We start from the raw sequence: 20,005 nt of genomic DNA on the forward strand, positions 1-20,005 counted from the left end.
TTCCCTGAGTTACCCATTGCCCTGTATGCCCATTCTAATTTTTTTTCTGGCTACCATCAAATAATTTTTGTTCTTCCAGGACGGCGAGATTGGTTTATCATTATTTTTGTTTAAGCCTTAAACAGTAAATTGACAAATGTTCATTTTTTCGGTTAAAAATTATCCATCTTGTGGACTTCTTTCAATGAATATTATTGCCTTATGAATTATATATAGCTGTAAACTTTAGATTACATTATAATTACACTGGCAGTGCCTCCTCTGTTTCTTTTACTCTGTTTTCATTTTTGACACACCTGTATCAGGTGCAATGCTATAGTACACTTGTATGGTATAGTACACCTTATTGTTACGTAATAGGCGATTGTTTGTTTACTTGTGAAAATATTTTCTTCAGGATGCAGGTGCTTATTACGTAATATGTGTCGCGTGACTTCTTAAATTTATTGTGGATGATTTAATCTCACATGGCTTAGGGTATTCCCCCCAGTATCACGAGGGTCATGCTATGAATTCTGCTTTCCTCACATATTTAGCAGAAAATACGCTATATCAATCCGTTGAATCACCAAAAAGGTTCAGAAATCGACAAATACCCTCGCCACTTGACTTAGTAATCACAGACGACCTAGATCAAATTCTAAGTATCGATAATTTACCACCGATTAGTGCAAGTGATCATGTATGTCTCTTAATAACTTTGTAACTGTCACCACCCTCTTCCGACCCGTGGACATGATTTTGTTGGATCAAGCAAAAACATTTGACAGAGTCGCACACCTAAGGCTGAAAAGAAAGCTTCAAGCTTGTCGCATCCACTTGGACATTTTTGAACGGATTTTAGACTTCCTGGGAGAACGAACCCAAAGAGTTGCTGTCATTAATGATAAAGGAGTACGTGTAATTTCATCGCCTATACCTGTTCTTAGTGGAGTTCCCCAAGGAACCGTGCTTGGGCCATCACTTTTCAACATATATATCAATGATGCTCCTGAAATACTCCAAAACCTTCTAACACTTCATGCAGATGATTCTCAGCTCATGGGGGCAGCATCATCTTGGGCAGAGGCTGCCTCAATCCAAGCCGATCTCGACAAGCTGGATGACTGGGCTAGACAATGGCTACTTGAATTTAATTCAAGTAAATGTAAAGTTTTACAATTTGGCAATAAAAATCAAAAACATATTTACACCACGCAAAACCAAATAACTGGTAAAAGATAACCCCTAGTTGCAGTTACAGAGGAAAGAGACTTGGATGTCATAGTTGGCTGCCTGAAAAAACTAAAAAAAGGCAAAAACTACAAAAAAAACTAAAAACTAATAAAAAAAATAAAAAAGCTAAAAACTAAAAAAACTATAAAGGTAAAAACCAATAAAAAACTAAAAAAAAACTGAAAAAACTAAAAAAAGGCAAAAACTACAAAAAAAAACTAAAAACTAATAAAAAAAGTAAAAAAGCTAAAAAACTAATAAAACTAAAAAAACTAAAAAAAGGTAAAAAACTAAAAAAAATAAAAAATAAAAAAAAACTAAAAAAAAGGAAAAAACTGAAAAATAAGCTAAAATAAAGGTAAAAACCAATAAAAAACTAAAAAAAAAAGGAAAAAACTAATAAATGACGACACTCAAAGAGAAAGCGACCAGGACAAAAAACTAAAAAAAAGGCAAAAACTACAAAAAAACTAAAAACTAATAAAAAAAATAAAAAAGCTAAAAAACTAAAAAAACTAAAAAAAGGTAAAAAACTAAAAAAACTAAAAACTAAAAAAAAACTAAAAAAGGTAAAAACTAAAAGAACTAAAAAAGAAAAAAATAAATGACGACACTCAAAGAGAAAGCGACCAGGACAAAAGGAATGTTCGATTAGCAATTAACAAAGCACCGGGACACAGGGAGTATAAATGACGACCAGGACACAAGTAAAAAAAAAAATTAACAAAACTAAAAAGAAGGTAAAAACTACAAAAAAACTAAAAAGAAAAAAAAACTAAAAACTAATAAAAAAACTAAAAAATCTAAAAATCTAAATAAACTAAAAAAGAAAAAAAAAAGGAAAAAAATAAAGGAGAAAAACAAAACTAAAAAACGAATGTATATACAGACCGGTACACCGGGATACAAATGACGACCGGGACACAGGGAATATAAATAACGACCGGGACACAGGGACACAACTACAACGGGGACACCGGGGGAAACAGGGGGATATAAATGACGACCGGGACAAAAAAACTAAAAAGAAATAAAAACTAAAAACTAATAAAAAAAACTAAAAAAATCTAAAAATCTAAATAAGCTAAAAAAGAAAAAAAAAGGAAAAAAATAAAGGAGAAAAACAAAACTAAAAAACGAATGTATATACAGACCGGGACACCGGGATACAAATGATGACCGGGACCCGGGACACAGGGAATATAAATGACGACCGGGACACAGGGACACAACTACAACGGGGACACCGGGGGAAACAGGGGGATAACCTGACAATCTATTTATATGCAAAGACAATGGGACAGCAAAGAATGTTGTATATTCGCAAGTTTTACGTAGTTAAAACCATATATATATATATATATCTATATTCACAGGTGGGACATAGGGACACAACTACAATGGCGCGTAACTATTATGGCGCGTAACGACTTACGCGCGCGGGGGGGCTTGGGGGGGGGCGCGAAGCGCCCCCACCAACTAGGTGTTGGGGTGGCGCGAAGCGCCACCCCAACAGCTAGTATATATATATATATATATATATATATATATATATATATATATATATATATATATATATATATATATATATATATATATGTGTGCTGAAGACGGCCCTTGGACATAGGGCCGAAATATCCACAGAACTGATTTCCACTGTCTTCGAAAGATTTTCCCTATTGTCTCTACTTTGTATTTGTTTGTTATGGAAAGTTTACTCAATGAAAAACGGCTTTTGTTGATATTTTCATTGAATAAACTGAAAAAAATTCTGCCATCTCTCGTCTACGCTTCTGTTAATTGAAACCGCTAGGTTCATTTCGAAATTAAAGAAAATTATAGAAAAAATTGGCATTGACAGTAAAAAATAACGAATATATGTAATAATATGGTAAAGTGGGATCAATAAAAAGAATTAAAAGAACCATATCTGTCGTCTAGCATTGTCTTCATCAATAACTTGGCATGATAGTAAACTAAGTATTTTACAAGCCTACCGTAGCCAAAATACCCTGACGAAGATAAGCCAGACACTAAAGGCTAGAGCGGTTCCGCTATTGTGTTTCCGCTACCCTATAAGGTCATTATCCCTATCCTCGAATGGAAAACCCTGTCTTCAGAGCCACACAAGGGTTTCAAAGTATACCTGTCATGAGTCTTCCAAACCAGAACCGTAACTACGGGAGTGTTGTAGGGTGATCAAGGAGAGTAACACCTCTCGAAAAAAATATTTGTTTGTTTGTTGTGCATTTTCTGGCTGCTTAACTTTCTTTTTGCTATTTTATTTTAATGGTTGTCCATCCAACGCGTCGTAAAACAATATTTACAGCCGTGAAAACGTAAAGTGAGAAGCAATATGAGTGTTGATTGGCGCGCGATGCCAAATAATGACCCTAGTTGAGCAGCTCCATTCAAATGGTGGAGCAGCTCCATTCAACTGGAGGTTTCAACGACTCCTTGTTTTTGCAAATGCCTAATGACACACTTGAGAGCGGCATATATGACCGCTATTAGCAACAAAGAAAAAAAATGACAAAGCTACGAATTAAAAAAAAAGATATTCTGTGACGGAATGATTTTAGGAAAATACTTTAGAAACCAGCAGAAAATACCTTAAGGAGGACAGTTAGAAAAGCAGCTAGAAATCTTAGCAAAATGCTATCAGCTTGGGAGAAGAGAAAAAGGTTTGTATAAAGCTCCTAAGAGATATGTGTGAGAGAATAAGAAGCGAATTAAGAAAATACAAAAAAAAATTAAAGAAAATTAACAAATGTGCGAAATAGAGAGTAAGAACATTTTTTTTTTTTGATAGAAAAGGAAGATTAATTCAGAATAGCTTTTGAGATAATACTAAAATAATTGAAAAATAATACACCTTTAATTAAGGAATATATGCACCGAAAATTAGCCCTTAATATATATACAGGAAGAGTTTTATTCCTGCATTTGTAAACATTATTAATCAGTGAATTTGTTGTATTGACTCAGTTTTTTAGTTGATGGTCGGTTGTTTTTAATCTGACAAGTTTCTGTCTAACACTGTGTTTCTCTATCTGTCTTTTTCTCTTTTTTTTTATTTGAAAAGTTTTATCTGACTGTAATACCTGACGTAAAGCACTAATTCAGCACCATGCACTGTGAAAGTCGTTTTGAAATAAAAGTCTCTCTCTCTCTCTCTCTCTCTCTCTCTCTCTCTCTCTCTCTCTCTCTCTCTCTCTCTCTCTCTCTCTCTCTCTCTCTCTCTCTCTCTCTCTCTTTCTCTCTTTATGCGATGATTTCATTGCTCTAGATAAAAATATCAGCAAAATAAATGAACTTGTGAGACTTTTAAGAATTCAGCTGAAAGTAGAATAGCCAAGGCCTAATGTTTTTTTTTTCAAGCTGAAAAAAGACCTAGAAGAATTAGAAGATAAGTCTTCGAGCTAAGATTAGACTATTGGTAGCAACGGATATAACTGAGATCAAGCGTTGCTTTAAGCGTTAGCACTTCAAAGTCCAAAGAAGACACTGGCGTATCCAGGGTGGAGGACCTCAGACTACACCACAAATTTTCCATTTTTCACTCTTTCATAAGTAAATTTGTCGATCTGGTCAATTATTGGCGTCCTCGTCAAATTATCCCCCCCCCAATTTTGCTTATTGGCACCCTTGTCGTACTCCCCCCCCCCAAGATTTTGCTCCAGATCCGCCCTGAAAGAAAATATGCTAAATGTTTACCATACAAGAGCAGTTTTTATTTATTTTTGAATAGCTTTATATTAAGCCCCAAAAAGCTCTTTCAAACACACAAATTTTTGGTGCAGACAAATTAGTCAGATCAATTTTGTGGACAGTTTATTTTGCCATTTTAGACCTAATCCTATCTTTTCGATGGATATAGACTTACACTTCTTTCAAATTAAAACATTCTTCTTCATCATCTTCTGCCATAAGAAATTATTGATTGTTTAGCGCTGGACGGAAAATATAACCAGTAAAAATGATAAAAGTATATGTCGCCACTTCGAATAACAGCATGTCCAACCATGTGTACTGAAACGGCACAGAAATCTAAAGAAAGAATAATAGTAAAAAAACAGTATCGTTTCCAAAAATAAAAAAAAAGAACAATATGAATGTAAGTACCATATGTCTCATTCCAAAGAATATTTTCTTTTAAAAAATTAGAGCGCAACGCCATCTACAAAAAATGAAATATATTTTCCGGACTATTTAAAAAGAAAAGGATATCAACAATGGTCTCGTTTTAGCGATAAATCAAACTAGTAAGGTCTCTATAGCAATAAGAAAGCGTAAAAGAGGACTAAGAGGACAGAAAACTCTAGTCAAGACTCGTCCTGGACGGGTCTTGCGAAGTGTACCTTATGTGTTACGAAGAAGTATGGTATCGTAAACAAAAGGTCTTTATCCTTTTCGCCAGTGTAACATGACTTGATTCCAAAATATAGACATTTCAAAGATTATTAATAATGATGTTTCTTGACATAATGATAGTAATAAACTTGACTTGTATTAAATATTTCATGAATTAATAAAATTTCATATAAAGTATATCTAATAACATATTTGAGGATATAGCCTACCTAAATAGTAGGTACCGCATCAAAAAATAAAAAAACTTAATCATTTGATCCAACCTATTATATTTGGGGGATTAGGCAGAGACCCTAACTTGACAAGGAATTTCTTATGAGGGGTTGTCTACTTTAAGAGGACAGGAAACTCTATTCTCTGTCTTCATACTGGAGGATTAGGCCTTCTTATTCGTCACAACACTATTAAAGCTGCACTTTCTTGATAAAGGGAATCTTATACAATTTATCAACATATTCTAATTTTGCACTCAAGATTAAAAATTACGGGCAACTTGAAAGAGTGCAGACTGACAAAGTGTCAACAAAAAAAAATCAACGCCAAACAAAAAAAAAAACTGTTACCAATAGCTACGGTAAAAGAATTGCAATTTAATGCTGATTTCAAATATAAGAGTTTCATCAAGTTTAGTGTTACCTATCAAAAGTTACGAGCCTGCAAAATTTTCCTTATTTTACAAAATAGGGGAAAACATCTCTTTGAAGTCATAGAATCTTAACGAAAATCACACCATCAGATTCAACGTATCAGAAAACCCTACTGTACAAGTTTCAAGCTCCTATCTACAAAAATGTGGAATTTCGTATTTTCTGTCAGAAGGCGGATCACGGATGCGTTTTTTTTTTTTTTTTTCCAGAGGTGATCGTATCGACCCAGTGGTCCCATAATGTTGCAAGAAGGCTCATTCTAACTGAAATGAAAAGTTCTAGTGCTCCTTTTAAGTGACCGAAAATTTGTTTGGAAAAATTCACAGAGTAGCGAAAAAATCGAAAGCAGAAAACTAAAGAGCTAAAATGTCTAATTCCTCAATATGAGAGGAAGTCAAATGATGCTCAAAATCAGTTAAGAATTCTGAAAGAGCAAGAATTGAAAGTAGTCCAAAATCTTCGGTCGAAAAACGCAAAACTAGAGGAAGATAGAAGTGTTATGCAGACGGCTAGATCTAGCAATAGAATTGTCAACTTTCTTATGGAGGAAAAACAGAAAGGGAATATTCCTGGTCTATTTGGACGCCTTGGTGATTTGGGAGCGATTGATCCCAAGGACGATGTTGCCATAACAACAGCTTATGGCTGGTCTGAAAATATTGTACCAAAAGTGAAAATAAAATCCGCGATTGGGAAGAAGGGTACAAAGAACAGTAACATGAGATTCTAACGAATGTGGAAAAACGGAAAGAATTTAAAACACAAGGAAGAGAAATTATTGAGGAACTTAATAAAGTGGAGGCTGAGATTTTGGAAAAGGAAAAACATCTGTTTTTTTTTTGTCAGAGTGACTAAAACCGTCCCAGGCCCAGAGCTTGATTGAAAATAAAACCAGTCCTTGCCTATTGGAAAACAACAGACTTTTGGCGCATTTTTGAACTTTTTTAGCCCTCATTATATGTGTAAGCTTCAAACTATCTGAGAAAGAGTTCAGCATATTTTGGGACAACCAGGCTTTTATTTCTAATTTCTCTTTTTGCATGTATTGGTATCCCCATAAACTTTTCTCTACTAGTTTAATTTATTGATGTACATTTACTTAATATTAGAGAAACCAATAGGTAAACCAATGAATAATATAAAAGAAATAGTTAAATTTTTGGACAGAAATCGTCTGTCTAGCACTTAGACTCCTAGACTGAGATTATGCAGATAATTTGATTGTTTTTGGTGAAACTGATAGCAAAATGAATGATTTTTTGAAAGTTTTGAGAGTTCTTGGTACCAGAAAATTAATGTTAAAAAGACTAAATTGGTTAGACAAGGAACAAATAGAGGTGAAGGGGTGCTGTTAAGAAACGAGAAAGTCAAATCAAGTTGATAGTCTCACTTATCTGAATAGTATAATTAATAAAGATAGTGGATGCAGTGAGGATGAGAAAATAGATTAGCTAAGGCACAGGCGTTTTTTCAGCCGAAAAAAGTTTCAACAATGGGTAGATTACTCTTCAAGCTTAAATTAGTATCCTGGAAATGACGCTAATGACGTTGGCTAAGTATGGCTCTCATGCGTTTCAAAAGATTGAGGAAGATGTGTTAAATGCTCATATATCGGGCAGATTTTCTGGATTTTAAAACTTCCATATCCCAAAGATATTCCAGGGTACGTACCTGTCTTGCCCTATATATGCTGTAGGAAAATATAATAGGTGAAACATTGGGGTTAAATGTCAACCCCTCCACTTTGGCATACACAATTATAACATTGATTATATTTTGGAATACATCGTCAAATATTATCAAAAGCTAAATTGTCATGTCTCGAATTCTGCTATTACTTCTACTATTAACAATTCTCTGCGGCACCAAGCCATCTTGGGACAACGCAGCTACGCACGCTCCTCATCCACGGCGATCTATTCAATGCTTTGCTCTTTTCCCATTCTTAGGGAGATCCGATTTCTTTTATATCCTTTCTTATAACCTCTTCCCACCGCAGTATTCGTTTAGTTTAGACAGGAACAATATTTCGTAACTTTTCATCTGCAAAACATGGCCAAGTGACACGTAGAACGTACGTCGTTTCTTAAAGCTTTTGTTTGGTGGTAAGACGAACAGATACCTAGACTATTCCTTGACAATTCATAATCATTATAAACCAAAGCTTTTACGCAAGTTTTTTCTGTAGCCTAGATACTACCTAACATAATTTTACGTACTGGAAATGACAATCCATAATATCCTTGAATAAAAAATTGTTCCTATGAATCAATTAAACGACTTATTTTGCTTTTCTGTAACACTATGAAAGTTTGAAGTCCCCTTGACTGTCACTGTTACGCTTGAAAGTCATCTGACTTTTTTTTTACACTTCTAGGATAATTGCTTGAGACCGATTGATGAACTGTCCTCAGAACAAGGATCAGCTGGGCAATGTGGATTGATGAAGATTGTTCTGTTGATTGTTCATTTTTTTTTTGCTGATTCTCAGTTTGAGAACAAATATAAACACGAATGATGTTATCGTGAATTTTCAAAATTGGTGAATGTCCAAAATACCCTTTTTTTTTCTCCTTGGACCTAGTCAGCGTTGCCAGTAAACTTTTTCAACTTAATGCGAGGTTTGATGATGAAAGGCTAGGGTTGGTTAGGTTATGTTAGGTTTTTAGCCGATTTCTGATATTTATACCCAAATTTAACCTGACCAAAAATAACACAATTTAACCTAACTTTAACTTTTATCATCATAGCTTGCATCAGACTGAAAAAGCTGACTCGCAAATCTAATTGAATCCAAGCAGTGAAAAAGGATTTTCGGACGTTCACCGGTGAATTTCGCTATTAACCAAATTTCGGACATTCACAGCAACATAATAAATATATGAATGAATATGAAATTGAAACTCAAAAGGAATATTAGAAAAGGAAAGAAAAACAGTGGAGAAAGTCTCAATAAAGACTTTTACTCGTCGCTATACGCCAAACAGTTGTATGTGACATTTTTGCGAATCTAAAATAATAGCATTTACTGTTCGCTAAGCTGTTCTCAAAGGGAGGATCAGCGGGGCAGTATATGTTCAGTCTCACTGTTCCTCCTGATCTACATGACCCTGCTCATCACCTTATTTGAGAAGAGCTTTGCAAACAGTATTCAGCAATTATAAAGAAAAATTAACGAGTGTTTACGTTGATGTGTTTGTCAATGGGATTTTATTAATGTAACAACATACATCAAAGGTAATGCCTGGAGGATATAGCCTAAAAGAAAAATTAGCATAAGTGAGTGATGGTAATATCGGCAATAAGGGGGGGGGAATTAATGCCAGGTTTTCCTTCTCACTCAATTAGACTATCTGTCTTGGCTTTTTCTACAGTCATGACTTGATGCCCACAACTATTCCATTTTAATTCAAATACATGTCTTTGACAGATAAAGGGACGAGAATATTTTGTTGCGGTACAAATAACTTATTGTTTCTAACTCTAATTCTGATTCTTGAAACACACTGTCATTTATATACTTGCCATTTACACACTTGTCATTCAAAATACACTGCCACTTATATCTTACCTATCCTAGAAATGTTCCTGCTTTAGTCATTAATTCAGCTTAATACATCTATGGATTTTTTTTTTAATGATGCTTATTTTTCTCAAACCTGAATAATTACAACTATCACTGTTTTAAAAGTTCTAAATTATCTATTAAAATAAACTCGTATAGGAAATTGCCTATGTGTAGGATAAACATTGCCATTTATATTCTGTCTACTCAACACTACTCATGGAACATGTGATTAAACGTCATATATGTTTAAATAAAGCACTGCTTTTAAAAATGCAAATAAAGCATTTTTTAATACAGAAAAATGCTATATATTTTCTTTAGTAGATAGATGAACTGACTGAAAATGTCGCCTGCTTATTTAGAAACAGAAGTAATACGAAGTACATCAGATACAACTTTAATATCTTCTTATTTTTTTTTAAAATTGCCACTCTGTACATGTGTTTTGATTCAGCAAATTATTGACTTTTAAATCGCTGATCGTTTTATGTTACAGGTTGAAGACTACTGGTCTTACTGAAAACGTCACTCGTTTATCAAGAAACAAAACTAATAAAGATGGCGGCCGATACGAAGAAACTCAATCTCTTGTTCAAAATTCAGAGGACAGCCATTAATTTGACTGATAATACTACTTATGTTCTGATGATTAATATATAGAAATTTAATTTATTTTATAAACTAGTCTTGGCCATTGATTATATAGAACAAAGACTTGACACAAGTCAAAATATCAGGACAGTGGACATTCACACGTTGAAGGGGGGGGGGAGGGCTTATCGTTTGGAACATTTCCCTCTAATATATTAATGATAATACAAAAACATATAATAAAAATATATATCTATATATATAAAAATAAGTTGTCTGTCTGTGTGTCTGTCTGTCAGGTGACGTCATGTTTCTGTGTCGACTGACGTCATGAAGTTAGTTGTCGTCATTTTTGCTATGACGGTGACGTCATTAACGGTATTTAAGACATTTGTTCACGGAAAAATGTTTAATTGTAAAATGACTGAAGAACCTACAATGGCAACAGCCGAGGAAGCTGCTCAAAGAGTTTATGCCAAAAAACTTGCTGCTGATAGAGAAAGTAAGAAAAGAAAGCGTTCCGAGGAATCACAAGAACAGCAAGAAAACAGGCTTGCAGCTGATAGAGAAAGTAAGAAAAGAAAGCGTGCCGGGGAATCACAAGAACAGCAAGAAAACAGGCTTGCGGCTAAAGAACGCAAAACCGCGCAGTTAGATGAAAATCCACCTGGACAGCGAGAGTCAAAACATATCAAAACTGAAAATGATAGCGATGATGATTGGGTTTGGGATATTGACTTGGATAAGGTCATCAATGCCTACCAGATTTAAGTTAAAAAAACAAAGGTTCGTCGATATGTACTTCATAGTGACGCTAAAAAATAAAGAAGAAAAAGAAAACTGAAAAAAGAAAAAAGGTAAAAAACTAAAAAAAAACTAAAAAGAAAAAACACTCAAAGAGAAATTACAGACCGGGACACAAATGACGACCGAGACAGAGGGAATATAAGTGACGGCCGGGAACCTCAAAGAGAAATTACAGACTGGGACACCCGGACACAAATCACGACCGGGACACAGGGAATATAAATGACGACCGGGACACAGGGACACAACTACAACGGGGACGCCGGAGGCACAGGCGGGGTATATAAATGACGACCGGGACACAGTGATTGTTCGAATAGAAATTACAGACCGGGACACCGGGGCACAAATGACGACCGGGACACCGGGACACAGGGAATATAAATGACGACCGGGACACTCAAAGAGAGATTACAAACTGGGACACATGGACACAAATGACGACCGGGACACAGGGAATATAAATGACGACCGGGACACAGGGACACATCATTAGAATAATGAGGTATAGATCTGAATACGGATTGTTTTTCCCATGGACAATTATATGTTGCATGTTCAAGAGTCAGTAAACCTGACAATCTATTTATATGCACAGACAATGGGACAGCGAAGAATGTTGTATATTCGCATGTTTTACGTAGTTAAAAACATATATTTATATCTATCTCTATTCACAGGTGGGACACAGGGACACAACTACAATGGCGCGTAACTAATATGGCGCGTAACGACTTACGCGCGCGGAGGGGGGGCTTGGGGGGCGCGAAGCGCCCCACCAACTAGGTGTTGGGGTGGCGCGAAGCGCCACCCCAACAGCTAGTATAACATATTATATGAAAGTTAGTAATAATAAAAAAATATTATGGAATATGACACAAAATAAAAACATATTAAGGTTAATAAAAAAATGAAGATAAAATATAGGTTTTCTTTTGAATAGCAAATTTTTGTGTCTGTGACTTTTATGATCTTTTTAACTTCCTAATTTTTGTTTATAACTACTGATATTTAGTTGTCACTTATCTTAGGCAGTATAGAAGAACGTGAGCATTTTATATATTGAAATGCTTATTTTAGTACTTAACAAAATAGAAAAAGTTGGGATTTTGTTATGTTTCTATCATATGTTTGACTATATGCAGCTTTTACAATTTTTTTTCTCTTAGAAGGGCAATAGCAATGGAGAAGCTAACCGATGCAATAAAACTGACAGATAGACTATTTAGAAACTTTGGTGTTAACATGGCTATACAATGTGTGTGCTCATTCTTTTATATTTTTAGTCTCAATTGGCCCGAATATTTCCCTCACTAAGAGGTTGTGTCATTCTTTTTAAGATATATATACTCTTTGGTCTCAGTTGTAAATTGAAATGGTTATGATGTCATCCAAATGTTTATCATCGTTTACTGAATCCAAACAATACTTAAATGATTTCTTTTCATTGAATTTGTTTTATTGAATCTTCATTTTGTCCATTTTTATTTATCTTATTTCATTTTTTCAGGAATTTTTTTTCTTTTTAATAACAGAATTGGCATAATATGTCATTTGTCTCCATAATAATTACATTTTCGTACAATTCATAGCAATCTATATTTCGTACGATTTTTTTTTTTTTAATAATCGATAATAATGATTTTTTTAAAGGAATTTCACTTAGAATATTATTGTTAAAATTCGAATGATGATTGGTTGAATTGACACTGGCATATATTTATGTAATCAAATCTTTGTTTATGTTATTCTCGTTGTTTTTTAATACATAAAATTTTAATTTTATTTGTGTCTTTATTCTTTAAGCGATTTAAGCAGGGGTGTAATTAGCTATGGGGCAGAGAGGGCAAATGCCCCCTCCCAGCTGAAATTTAAAATATCCGAAAATAACGCTAAACTAAGATAGGCCAACATAACTCTAGTATCCACAGAAATAAATCAGTTGTCTCTAGTATGCCTTTGCCTTTACGGTACTATGTAGCCCAATTTTTACTTTTCATTCGAAATGGGAAAATCTGTTGCAACTTTACCCCCCCCCCCCCTACGATTTTGACAAAAATATGCCCCTGGATTTAAGAAAAATGTAAATAGATGAAATAACATATAATAAAAATTATATCAGACGACAAAAATAGCTTGATTTCAGTAGTTTATAGCATTGTGATATGCTTGATTATTTTGCAAATAGCCGTTTTTATTAGAAATCTAAATCGTCCAAAGTCTCTATAATCAATTTTATGAAGAATTAAAAATTCTGCCGGCTGGTTGGCCATTCATAACGACTTTATAACCAACTGATATCTGTATTTCGGTCAAAAATGGTGAAACAGAAAAAAAATAATCGTACTAGATACTACTAGAACTAATAGGTCTTACTAGAAACGTCGTACTAGAACTGTTTGTATTTGACTAACGTCGCTTCTTGACTACTAAGGTCCTTGCTTCGGTCCTGCGGTTTGTTGCTTCAGCTAATTTTGGACTCGGGGTCCGTACATTTGTTCGTAGCCTTTTTGGCTGAAGTTGACTTTTTAACTGCAGTAGGTTTGGCTGTTTTCTTGATTAAGGTTTTCTTAGCTGTGGGCTTGGCAGGCTTTACAGCTAGAAAGTGTCTAAAGGATTTGGTGGCCTTTAAAAAGACCGTTGGGTAGGGGGACAGTTCAGGGGGACTATTAACCACCAAAGCCATACAATGTACGACCTTGACGCTTCAGAGCGTAGACTACATCCATTGCAGTTACTGTCTTTCTCTTGGCATGTTCTGTGTAGGTGACAGCATCACGAATAACATTTTCGAGAAAAACTTTAAGAACACCTCTGGTTTCCTCGTAAATTAGGCCAGATATGCGTTTTACACCACCGCGGTGAGCCTGTCTTCTGATAGCTGGCTTTGTGATACCCTGGATATTGTCACGAAGAACTTTGCGATGACGTTTTGCGCCTCCTTTTCCAAGCCCCTTTCCTCCCTTTCCTCTTCCTGTCATTTTAAATTCAGTGGAGTCGCCAACAGCTGTAAAGTTTTTGTCAAACTAAGAAATTTCTTTCAAAGCCCGCTCAATTTATACTATTAAAGTCTTTTCCATCAAAATGTGACTCTGTCGCGCGGCTGGCGCTCCGTATAGTTATAGCCACTAGGTATTGATTCATTTGTTCATTCTTTTAAATAGAGGCAAACTATCAACATGGCTAGGATAAAACAAACTGCAAGAAAATCAACGGGCGGAAAGGCACCTAGAAAGCAGCTTGCAACCAAGGCAGCACGTAAGTCGGCTCCTGCTACCGGAGGGGTGAAAAAACCACACAGATACAGGCCCGGAACCGTAACCCTGAGAGAAATTCGTCGCTATCAAAAGAGTACCGAACTCTTAATAAGGAAATTGCCCTTTCAGAGACTTGTGCGAGAGATTGCCCAGGATTTCAAAACTGACCTGAGGTTCCAGAGTTCGGCTGTGATGGCCTTACAAGAAGCCCGCGAGGCGGATTTAGTTGGACTTTTTGACGATACCAACTTGTGTGTCATTCACACCAAAAGGGTGACCATCATGCCCAAAGAATTTCAACTTGCCCGTCGTATCCGTGGCGAGAGAGCTTAAGTACCCTAGTTCACCGCAATTGCATCTTAACCAACGGCCCTTTTAAGGACCACTAGATGGATTAAACAAACAGGCGAAATTACGTTAAACAGCGTAGTGTTCGGTGAAAAAAAAGGTATGACTCAAGGAGGCATAATTATTTCAAAAATGAGTTGAAAGATTCGGCGCGGCATTAAACAAGATATAAACTATCTAATGAAAAGCGAAAGACACCAAAAGCCAATTTAGGCCAGTCTAGTAAATCCAAAAATAACCCCCAAAAAATGAACACTCATTTTTATGCAATCCTAATAAGGGGGTTAATGCGAGATTTGCCTCTCACTCAATCGGACCATCTTTCTTGGCTTTTTCTACAATTGGCCATGGCTTGATGCCCACAATTACTCGATTTTAATTGAAAATCAACGGACATAAAAAAAAAAACAACAAAAAAACACTATGGGCAAAATAACAAAAAAAAAAGTCGAAATTATTTCAGGTATACGCCAAACTATGGTAAAAATGAGTCATATATTCAGCGTGGCATTCAACAAGATCCAAAACATGTAATGAAAAGGAAACACGCAAAAAGCCAATTTAGGTCAGCCTAATAAATCCAAAAACACTCAAAAAAATGAACGGCTCCCAATGGGGCCCACGGACCTTTAAAAATGCTTTCATGGAATGTCATGAAAAAGTCGAGGCCCCCTTCTCTATTCTCTTTAACTATTCGGCGATAGATATTATTTTCTATACAACAAGCAAATTGAGACCTGCCTTCTAAACAGGGACCCTTTTTATTGTTTTGAATTGTGGTTTAGTATGGGTTCTTGTTTACCCAAGATTTTACAAATCAAAGCCAGGAGTAATGACAGCAATTTGAGAATAGAGCATTTGAAATAAGGTATTAGCCCTTAAAAGGGCTGTTTGGGAGGGTCCCGCTGATTGAGCACTAATAGTCGGGTTAAACCCCCTTATTTGGAGCTTATGTATTTTGTTACAGCTTTAGTGCCTTCAATAACAGCGTGCTTGGCAAGTTCTCTGGGTAGTAGCAGCCTCACAGCAGTTTGAACCTCTCTGCTAGTGATGGTGGACCTCTTGTTGTAGTGAGCTAGACGAGAGGCTTCCGCAGCAATCCTTTCAAATATGTCATTGACAAAGCTATTCATGATGCTCATTGCCTTGCTAGAAACACCAGTGTCGGGATGCACTTGCTTGAGAACTTTGTAAATGTAAATGGCGTAGCTTTCCTTCCTCTTTCGTTTCCTTTTCTTATCAGTTTTACTGATATTTTTCTTCGCCTTACCAGCTTTCTTTGCTTCTTTTCCTGAAGTTTTTGGAGCCATGATTAAAATATGCCTTAACGAAATCCAATTGTCAAATGAATTGCGTTTACAAAATTTGACTCATCTATACACCAACTACAGTTCGCGCACAATTCTTTTGTCAGAAGAACTCAGTTCGCTGGCCGGAGTGTAAATTATTTGCGCTTTCAAGAATAGGCATCATTTTCAATTTGTTCGTGATCAAGAAGAGTCCAAGTGAATTCTGTAACCTAGAAACCATGTCAGGAAGAGGAAAAGGTGGAAAAGTGAAGGGAAAGGCAAAGTCCCGTTCAAACAGGGCAGGTCTCCAAGTCCCAGTGGGAAGGATCCACCTTCTTCTGAGAAAGGGCAACTATGCAGAGCGAGTTGGTGCAGGGGCACCCGTTTACCTTGCAGCGGTGAGGGAGTATTTGGCTGCTGAGGTCCTTGAGCTGGCTGGTAATGCTGCACGAGATAACAAAAAAACTCGTATCATTCCTCGTTACCTTCAGCTAGCCATTAGAAACGATGAAGAACTGAACAAGCTACTGTCAGGGGTTGCCATTGCCCAAGGAGGCTTTTCGCCCAATATTCAAGCAGTCCTTCTACCAAAGAAGACTGAAAAACCGGCAAAGGCCTAAATGAATCTAATTTTAGCTCCAAGACCTACCCTAGATTAACCAACAGCCCTTTTCAGGGCTACAAATTCATTGAATCACTCTATAGCATCTAACCACTCCCGGAATGGAAAAAGCTATGAAATTAAGGATGCTGAATGTGAAAAGGAAAGCTTTCACATTTATCTAGTAACAAAGAACAAGAATTTACCGGAGGCTGGGGAAATATTTTCTTAAAAATCCTTAAATTATACCCCAACAAAATCTAAATATATATTTGAGGCTAAACCATTTTGTTACAATTAATAAAGTTTCAAAGACCCTCTAATTCGACTGATCCAAACTAGCGTAGGAAGCCATAGGGTAGTCATCTCAAAGGTAGAAACATTTTGGGGGGCTTGTCATTTTTTTCAGAAAGAATAAAGGTGTGTTTTCAGAAAAAGAATTAATAAACATATTTTGATTCTTTTTAAATATTTATCTACTAAAAACCTTGGTTCATGACTCTAAAACCAAGCATTTTATTTCTTTTCAGTTTGTGGACCAACAATTATTTTGTTACAAAATTTCTCAGCTAACGGCCATATCACGTTGAAAGTACCCAGTCTCGTCAGATCGTGGAAGTCACACAACATCGGGCCCGGTCAGTGCTTGGATGGGTGACCGCCTGGGAACACCGGGTGCTGTTGGCATCCTTTTATATATATAAACTAGCTGTTGGGGTGGCGCTTCGCGCCCCCCCAAGCCCCCCCGCGCGCGTAAGTCGTTACGCGCCATATTAGTTATGCGCCATTGTAGTTGTGTCCCTGTGTCCCACCTGTGAATATAGATAGATTTATATATGTGTTTCAAACTACGCAAAAATTGCGAATAAACAACATTCTTGGCTTTCTCATTGTCTGTGCATATGCAAAGCCGTATGTACTAATAATGACGTCATATACAAACGCTCTTTTTACAAACAAACAAACATGCATCCACATAACTCGTTTTTATATAGATAGATACAATACAAATTAACTGCGTAAAACTTGCGAATAAACAACATTCTTCGCTGTCCAATTGTCGCTGCATATAAATACATTGTCAGGTTTACCGACCCTCGAACATGCAACGTACAATTGTCCATGGGGAAAACAATCAGGATTAAGATCTATACCACATTTTTCTAATGATTGACCTTGAGCTTTGTTAATGGTGATTGCAAATGCTAATCGAATTGGGAATTGCAATCTTTTAAATTGAAAAGGCAGATCCGTTGGAATCATGGGAATGCGAGGAATAAGAACAGCCTCACCCTCAAAAGGCCCTGTCAAGATTGTGGCCTCTATTAGGTTTTCCATTGTTGTTTTTTACGGCAGGTCGAGTGCCATAGCAAAGCTTTGGTGGGTTTATATTTCTTAAAAGTATTATTGGTAGGCCTATTTTTAGTTGTAGCACGTGTGGTGGAAACCCTGAGAATAATATCTCGAGGTAAAAACTGATCACCGACCATAACGATGGCCACTTCGTCGATAGTTGGAGCATTGTATCTACGCACATGTTGGCCAGGAGGCGTTTTGTCAGCAGAAATAACAATTTTATGCGTATAAGTAGGCATCAAATCGATTGCTGTTTTGAACAGACGCACTAAATTATTATTTTCGTGGAAAAGATGTTGTAATTGGGAAACGATTGTCCTTTCAATGTTGGGAGAAATTTCGCAACGTGCATTCAATTCAGAATTTCTATCACTGATGAAGTACAATTGTAAATATTTATGATTCTCGCCTGAGAATGGTAGAAGAGACCCTGCTCTATGATAAATTTGCCCTTTTACTTTGAAAGTAGACATAAATTGATCTGGATTTTCAATTTGGGCTCCAAACGACGTCATTTGGAAACATGAGTTGTATTTTCTGATTCATTTATATTCCTTATGTCCCGGTGTCCCGGTCGTCATTTATATCCCCCTGTTTTACATCCCGCTTATTTTTCAGTTTTTTCCTTTTTTTTAGTTTTTTTTTACTTTTTTAGTTCTTTTAGTTTTTACGTTTTTTAGTTTTTTTTAGTTTTTTAGATGAATTTTTTTTTTTAGTTTTTTACCTTTTTTTCTTTTAGTTTTTATTGGTTTTTACCTTTTTTTTAGCTTTTTATCTTTTTTATTTTTTTTTATTTTTATTTTTAATTTTATTAGTATTCTGTTTCTCTTCTATTTTTCATTTTTCCTTTTTTTTAGTTTTTTTTTAGTTTTTAGTCTTTTAAGTTTTTTCCTTTTTTTAGTTTCTTTAGTTTTTTTAGTTTTTCGGCTTTTTTATTTTTTTATTAGTTTTTAGTTTTTTTTGTAGTTTTTGCCTTTTTTTTAGTTTTTTCAGTTTTTTTTTTAGTTTTTAGTTTTTTACCTTTTTTAGCCTAACCAGGATTTGAACCTGGGACCTTCATTCTCCGTTCTGACACCCTCTCTCACCGAGTGACTACTCCAGCATGTTCATTTTGGTGTTTTAAATGGTATATTATTAACCAAATTAATGTGTTTTACAATATACTAAGCATCGTCATAACAAAAATGACGGCAACTAATTTCATGACGTCAGCCGAAACATGACGTCACCTGATCCACAGATCCACAGACCCACAGACAGACAGACAACTTATTTTTATATAGATAGATATATATATATATATATATATATATATATATATATATATATATATATATATATATATATATATATATTTATATATATATATATATATATATATATATATATATATATATATATTATAATGATTTATTTTTCAAAGTAAAATAATATTCTTGGTAACAAACTCGTTTCCTTATTCTAATAGCGCCAAGCTGTTTACATCTTTTATAAGAAGAAAGAAAAACTGAGGAGACTAAGTTGGATATCTTGATTTCCATCTATCGGTAATAAATAAATGCCAACACTTGACTCAAATTTATCTAAGCCAATGAATAAAGTCGAAAATTGCAACCAAAGTGACATTATAAGCCCCCAAGATATTTTAGTTGACCATTCCGGCAATTAATCAAGTTGAAAGCCACCAAGAAAAATTACAGTTTTAAATGATTAATTTTTCTATGCCGGAATTGATTTTTCAGTCCATGGGGCATCGCCTTGATCGGTCAAATATACTGGGGGCCTATAATGTCAATTCACTTTTGTCACAAGTAACAATCTTTGACTTTATTTATTGGCTCATCAGCTAAGCCAAAACAACAGTGGACTCACACTCATTTCTGATTTCCAGAAAGATGGCGTGTCATTCAATATATTCCATTGGGGGCACTTACCAGCAATTTATGATAAAA

General features: G+C 35.4%; 2 protein-coding genes and 1 pseudogene across 2 annotated transcripts in view; 2 read left to right on the forward strand and 1 right to left on the reverse strand.

Moving 5' to 3' along the window:
- Nucleotides 1-20,005, forward strand: part of LOC136037278 (uncharacterized) — a 123,683-nt gene that overhangs the window by 50,062 nt on the left and 53,616 nt on the right. The window contains exon 4 of the mRNA XM_065719915.1: nt 14,369-14,710. Coding sequence (XP_065575987.1) covers nt 14,369-14,710 — 342 coding nt within the window. The remainder of the gene's footprint in view (nt 1-14,368; nt 14,711-20,005) is intronic.
- LOC136037280 (histone H4-like) lies at nt 13,275-14,485 on the reverse strand. The gene has a single exon (XM_065719917.1). The coding sequence runs from the start codon at nt 14,181-14,183 to the stop codon at nt 13,872-13,874; it is 312 nt and encodes a 103-aa protein (XP_065575989.1). The 5' UTR covers nt 14,184-14,485; the 3' UTR covers nt 13,275-13,871.
- Nucleotides 17,266-17,384, forward strand: LOC136037439 (5S ribosomal RNA; annotated as a pseudogene).

Source organism: Artemia franciscana, chromosome 16 (genome assembly GCF_032884065.1).
Source record: "Artemia franciscana chromosome 16, ASM3288406v1, whole genome shotgun sequence".
Lineage (NCBI taxonomy): Eukaryota > Metazoa > Arthropoda > Branchiopoda > Anostraca > Artemiidae > Artemia > Artemia franciscana.

Excerpts from the sequence above, each read along its gene's own strand:
- LOC136037280 (XM_065719917.1), bottom strand. The coding sequence starts at position 14,183 with ATGACAGGAAGAGGAAAGGGAGGAAAGGGGCTTGGAAAAGGAGGCGCA.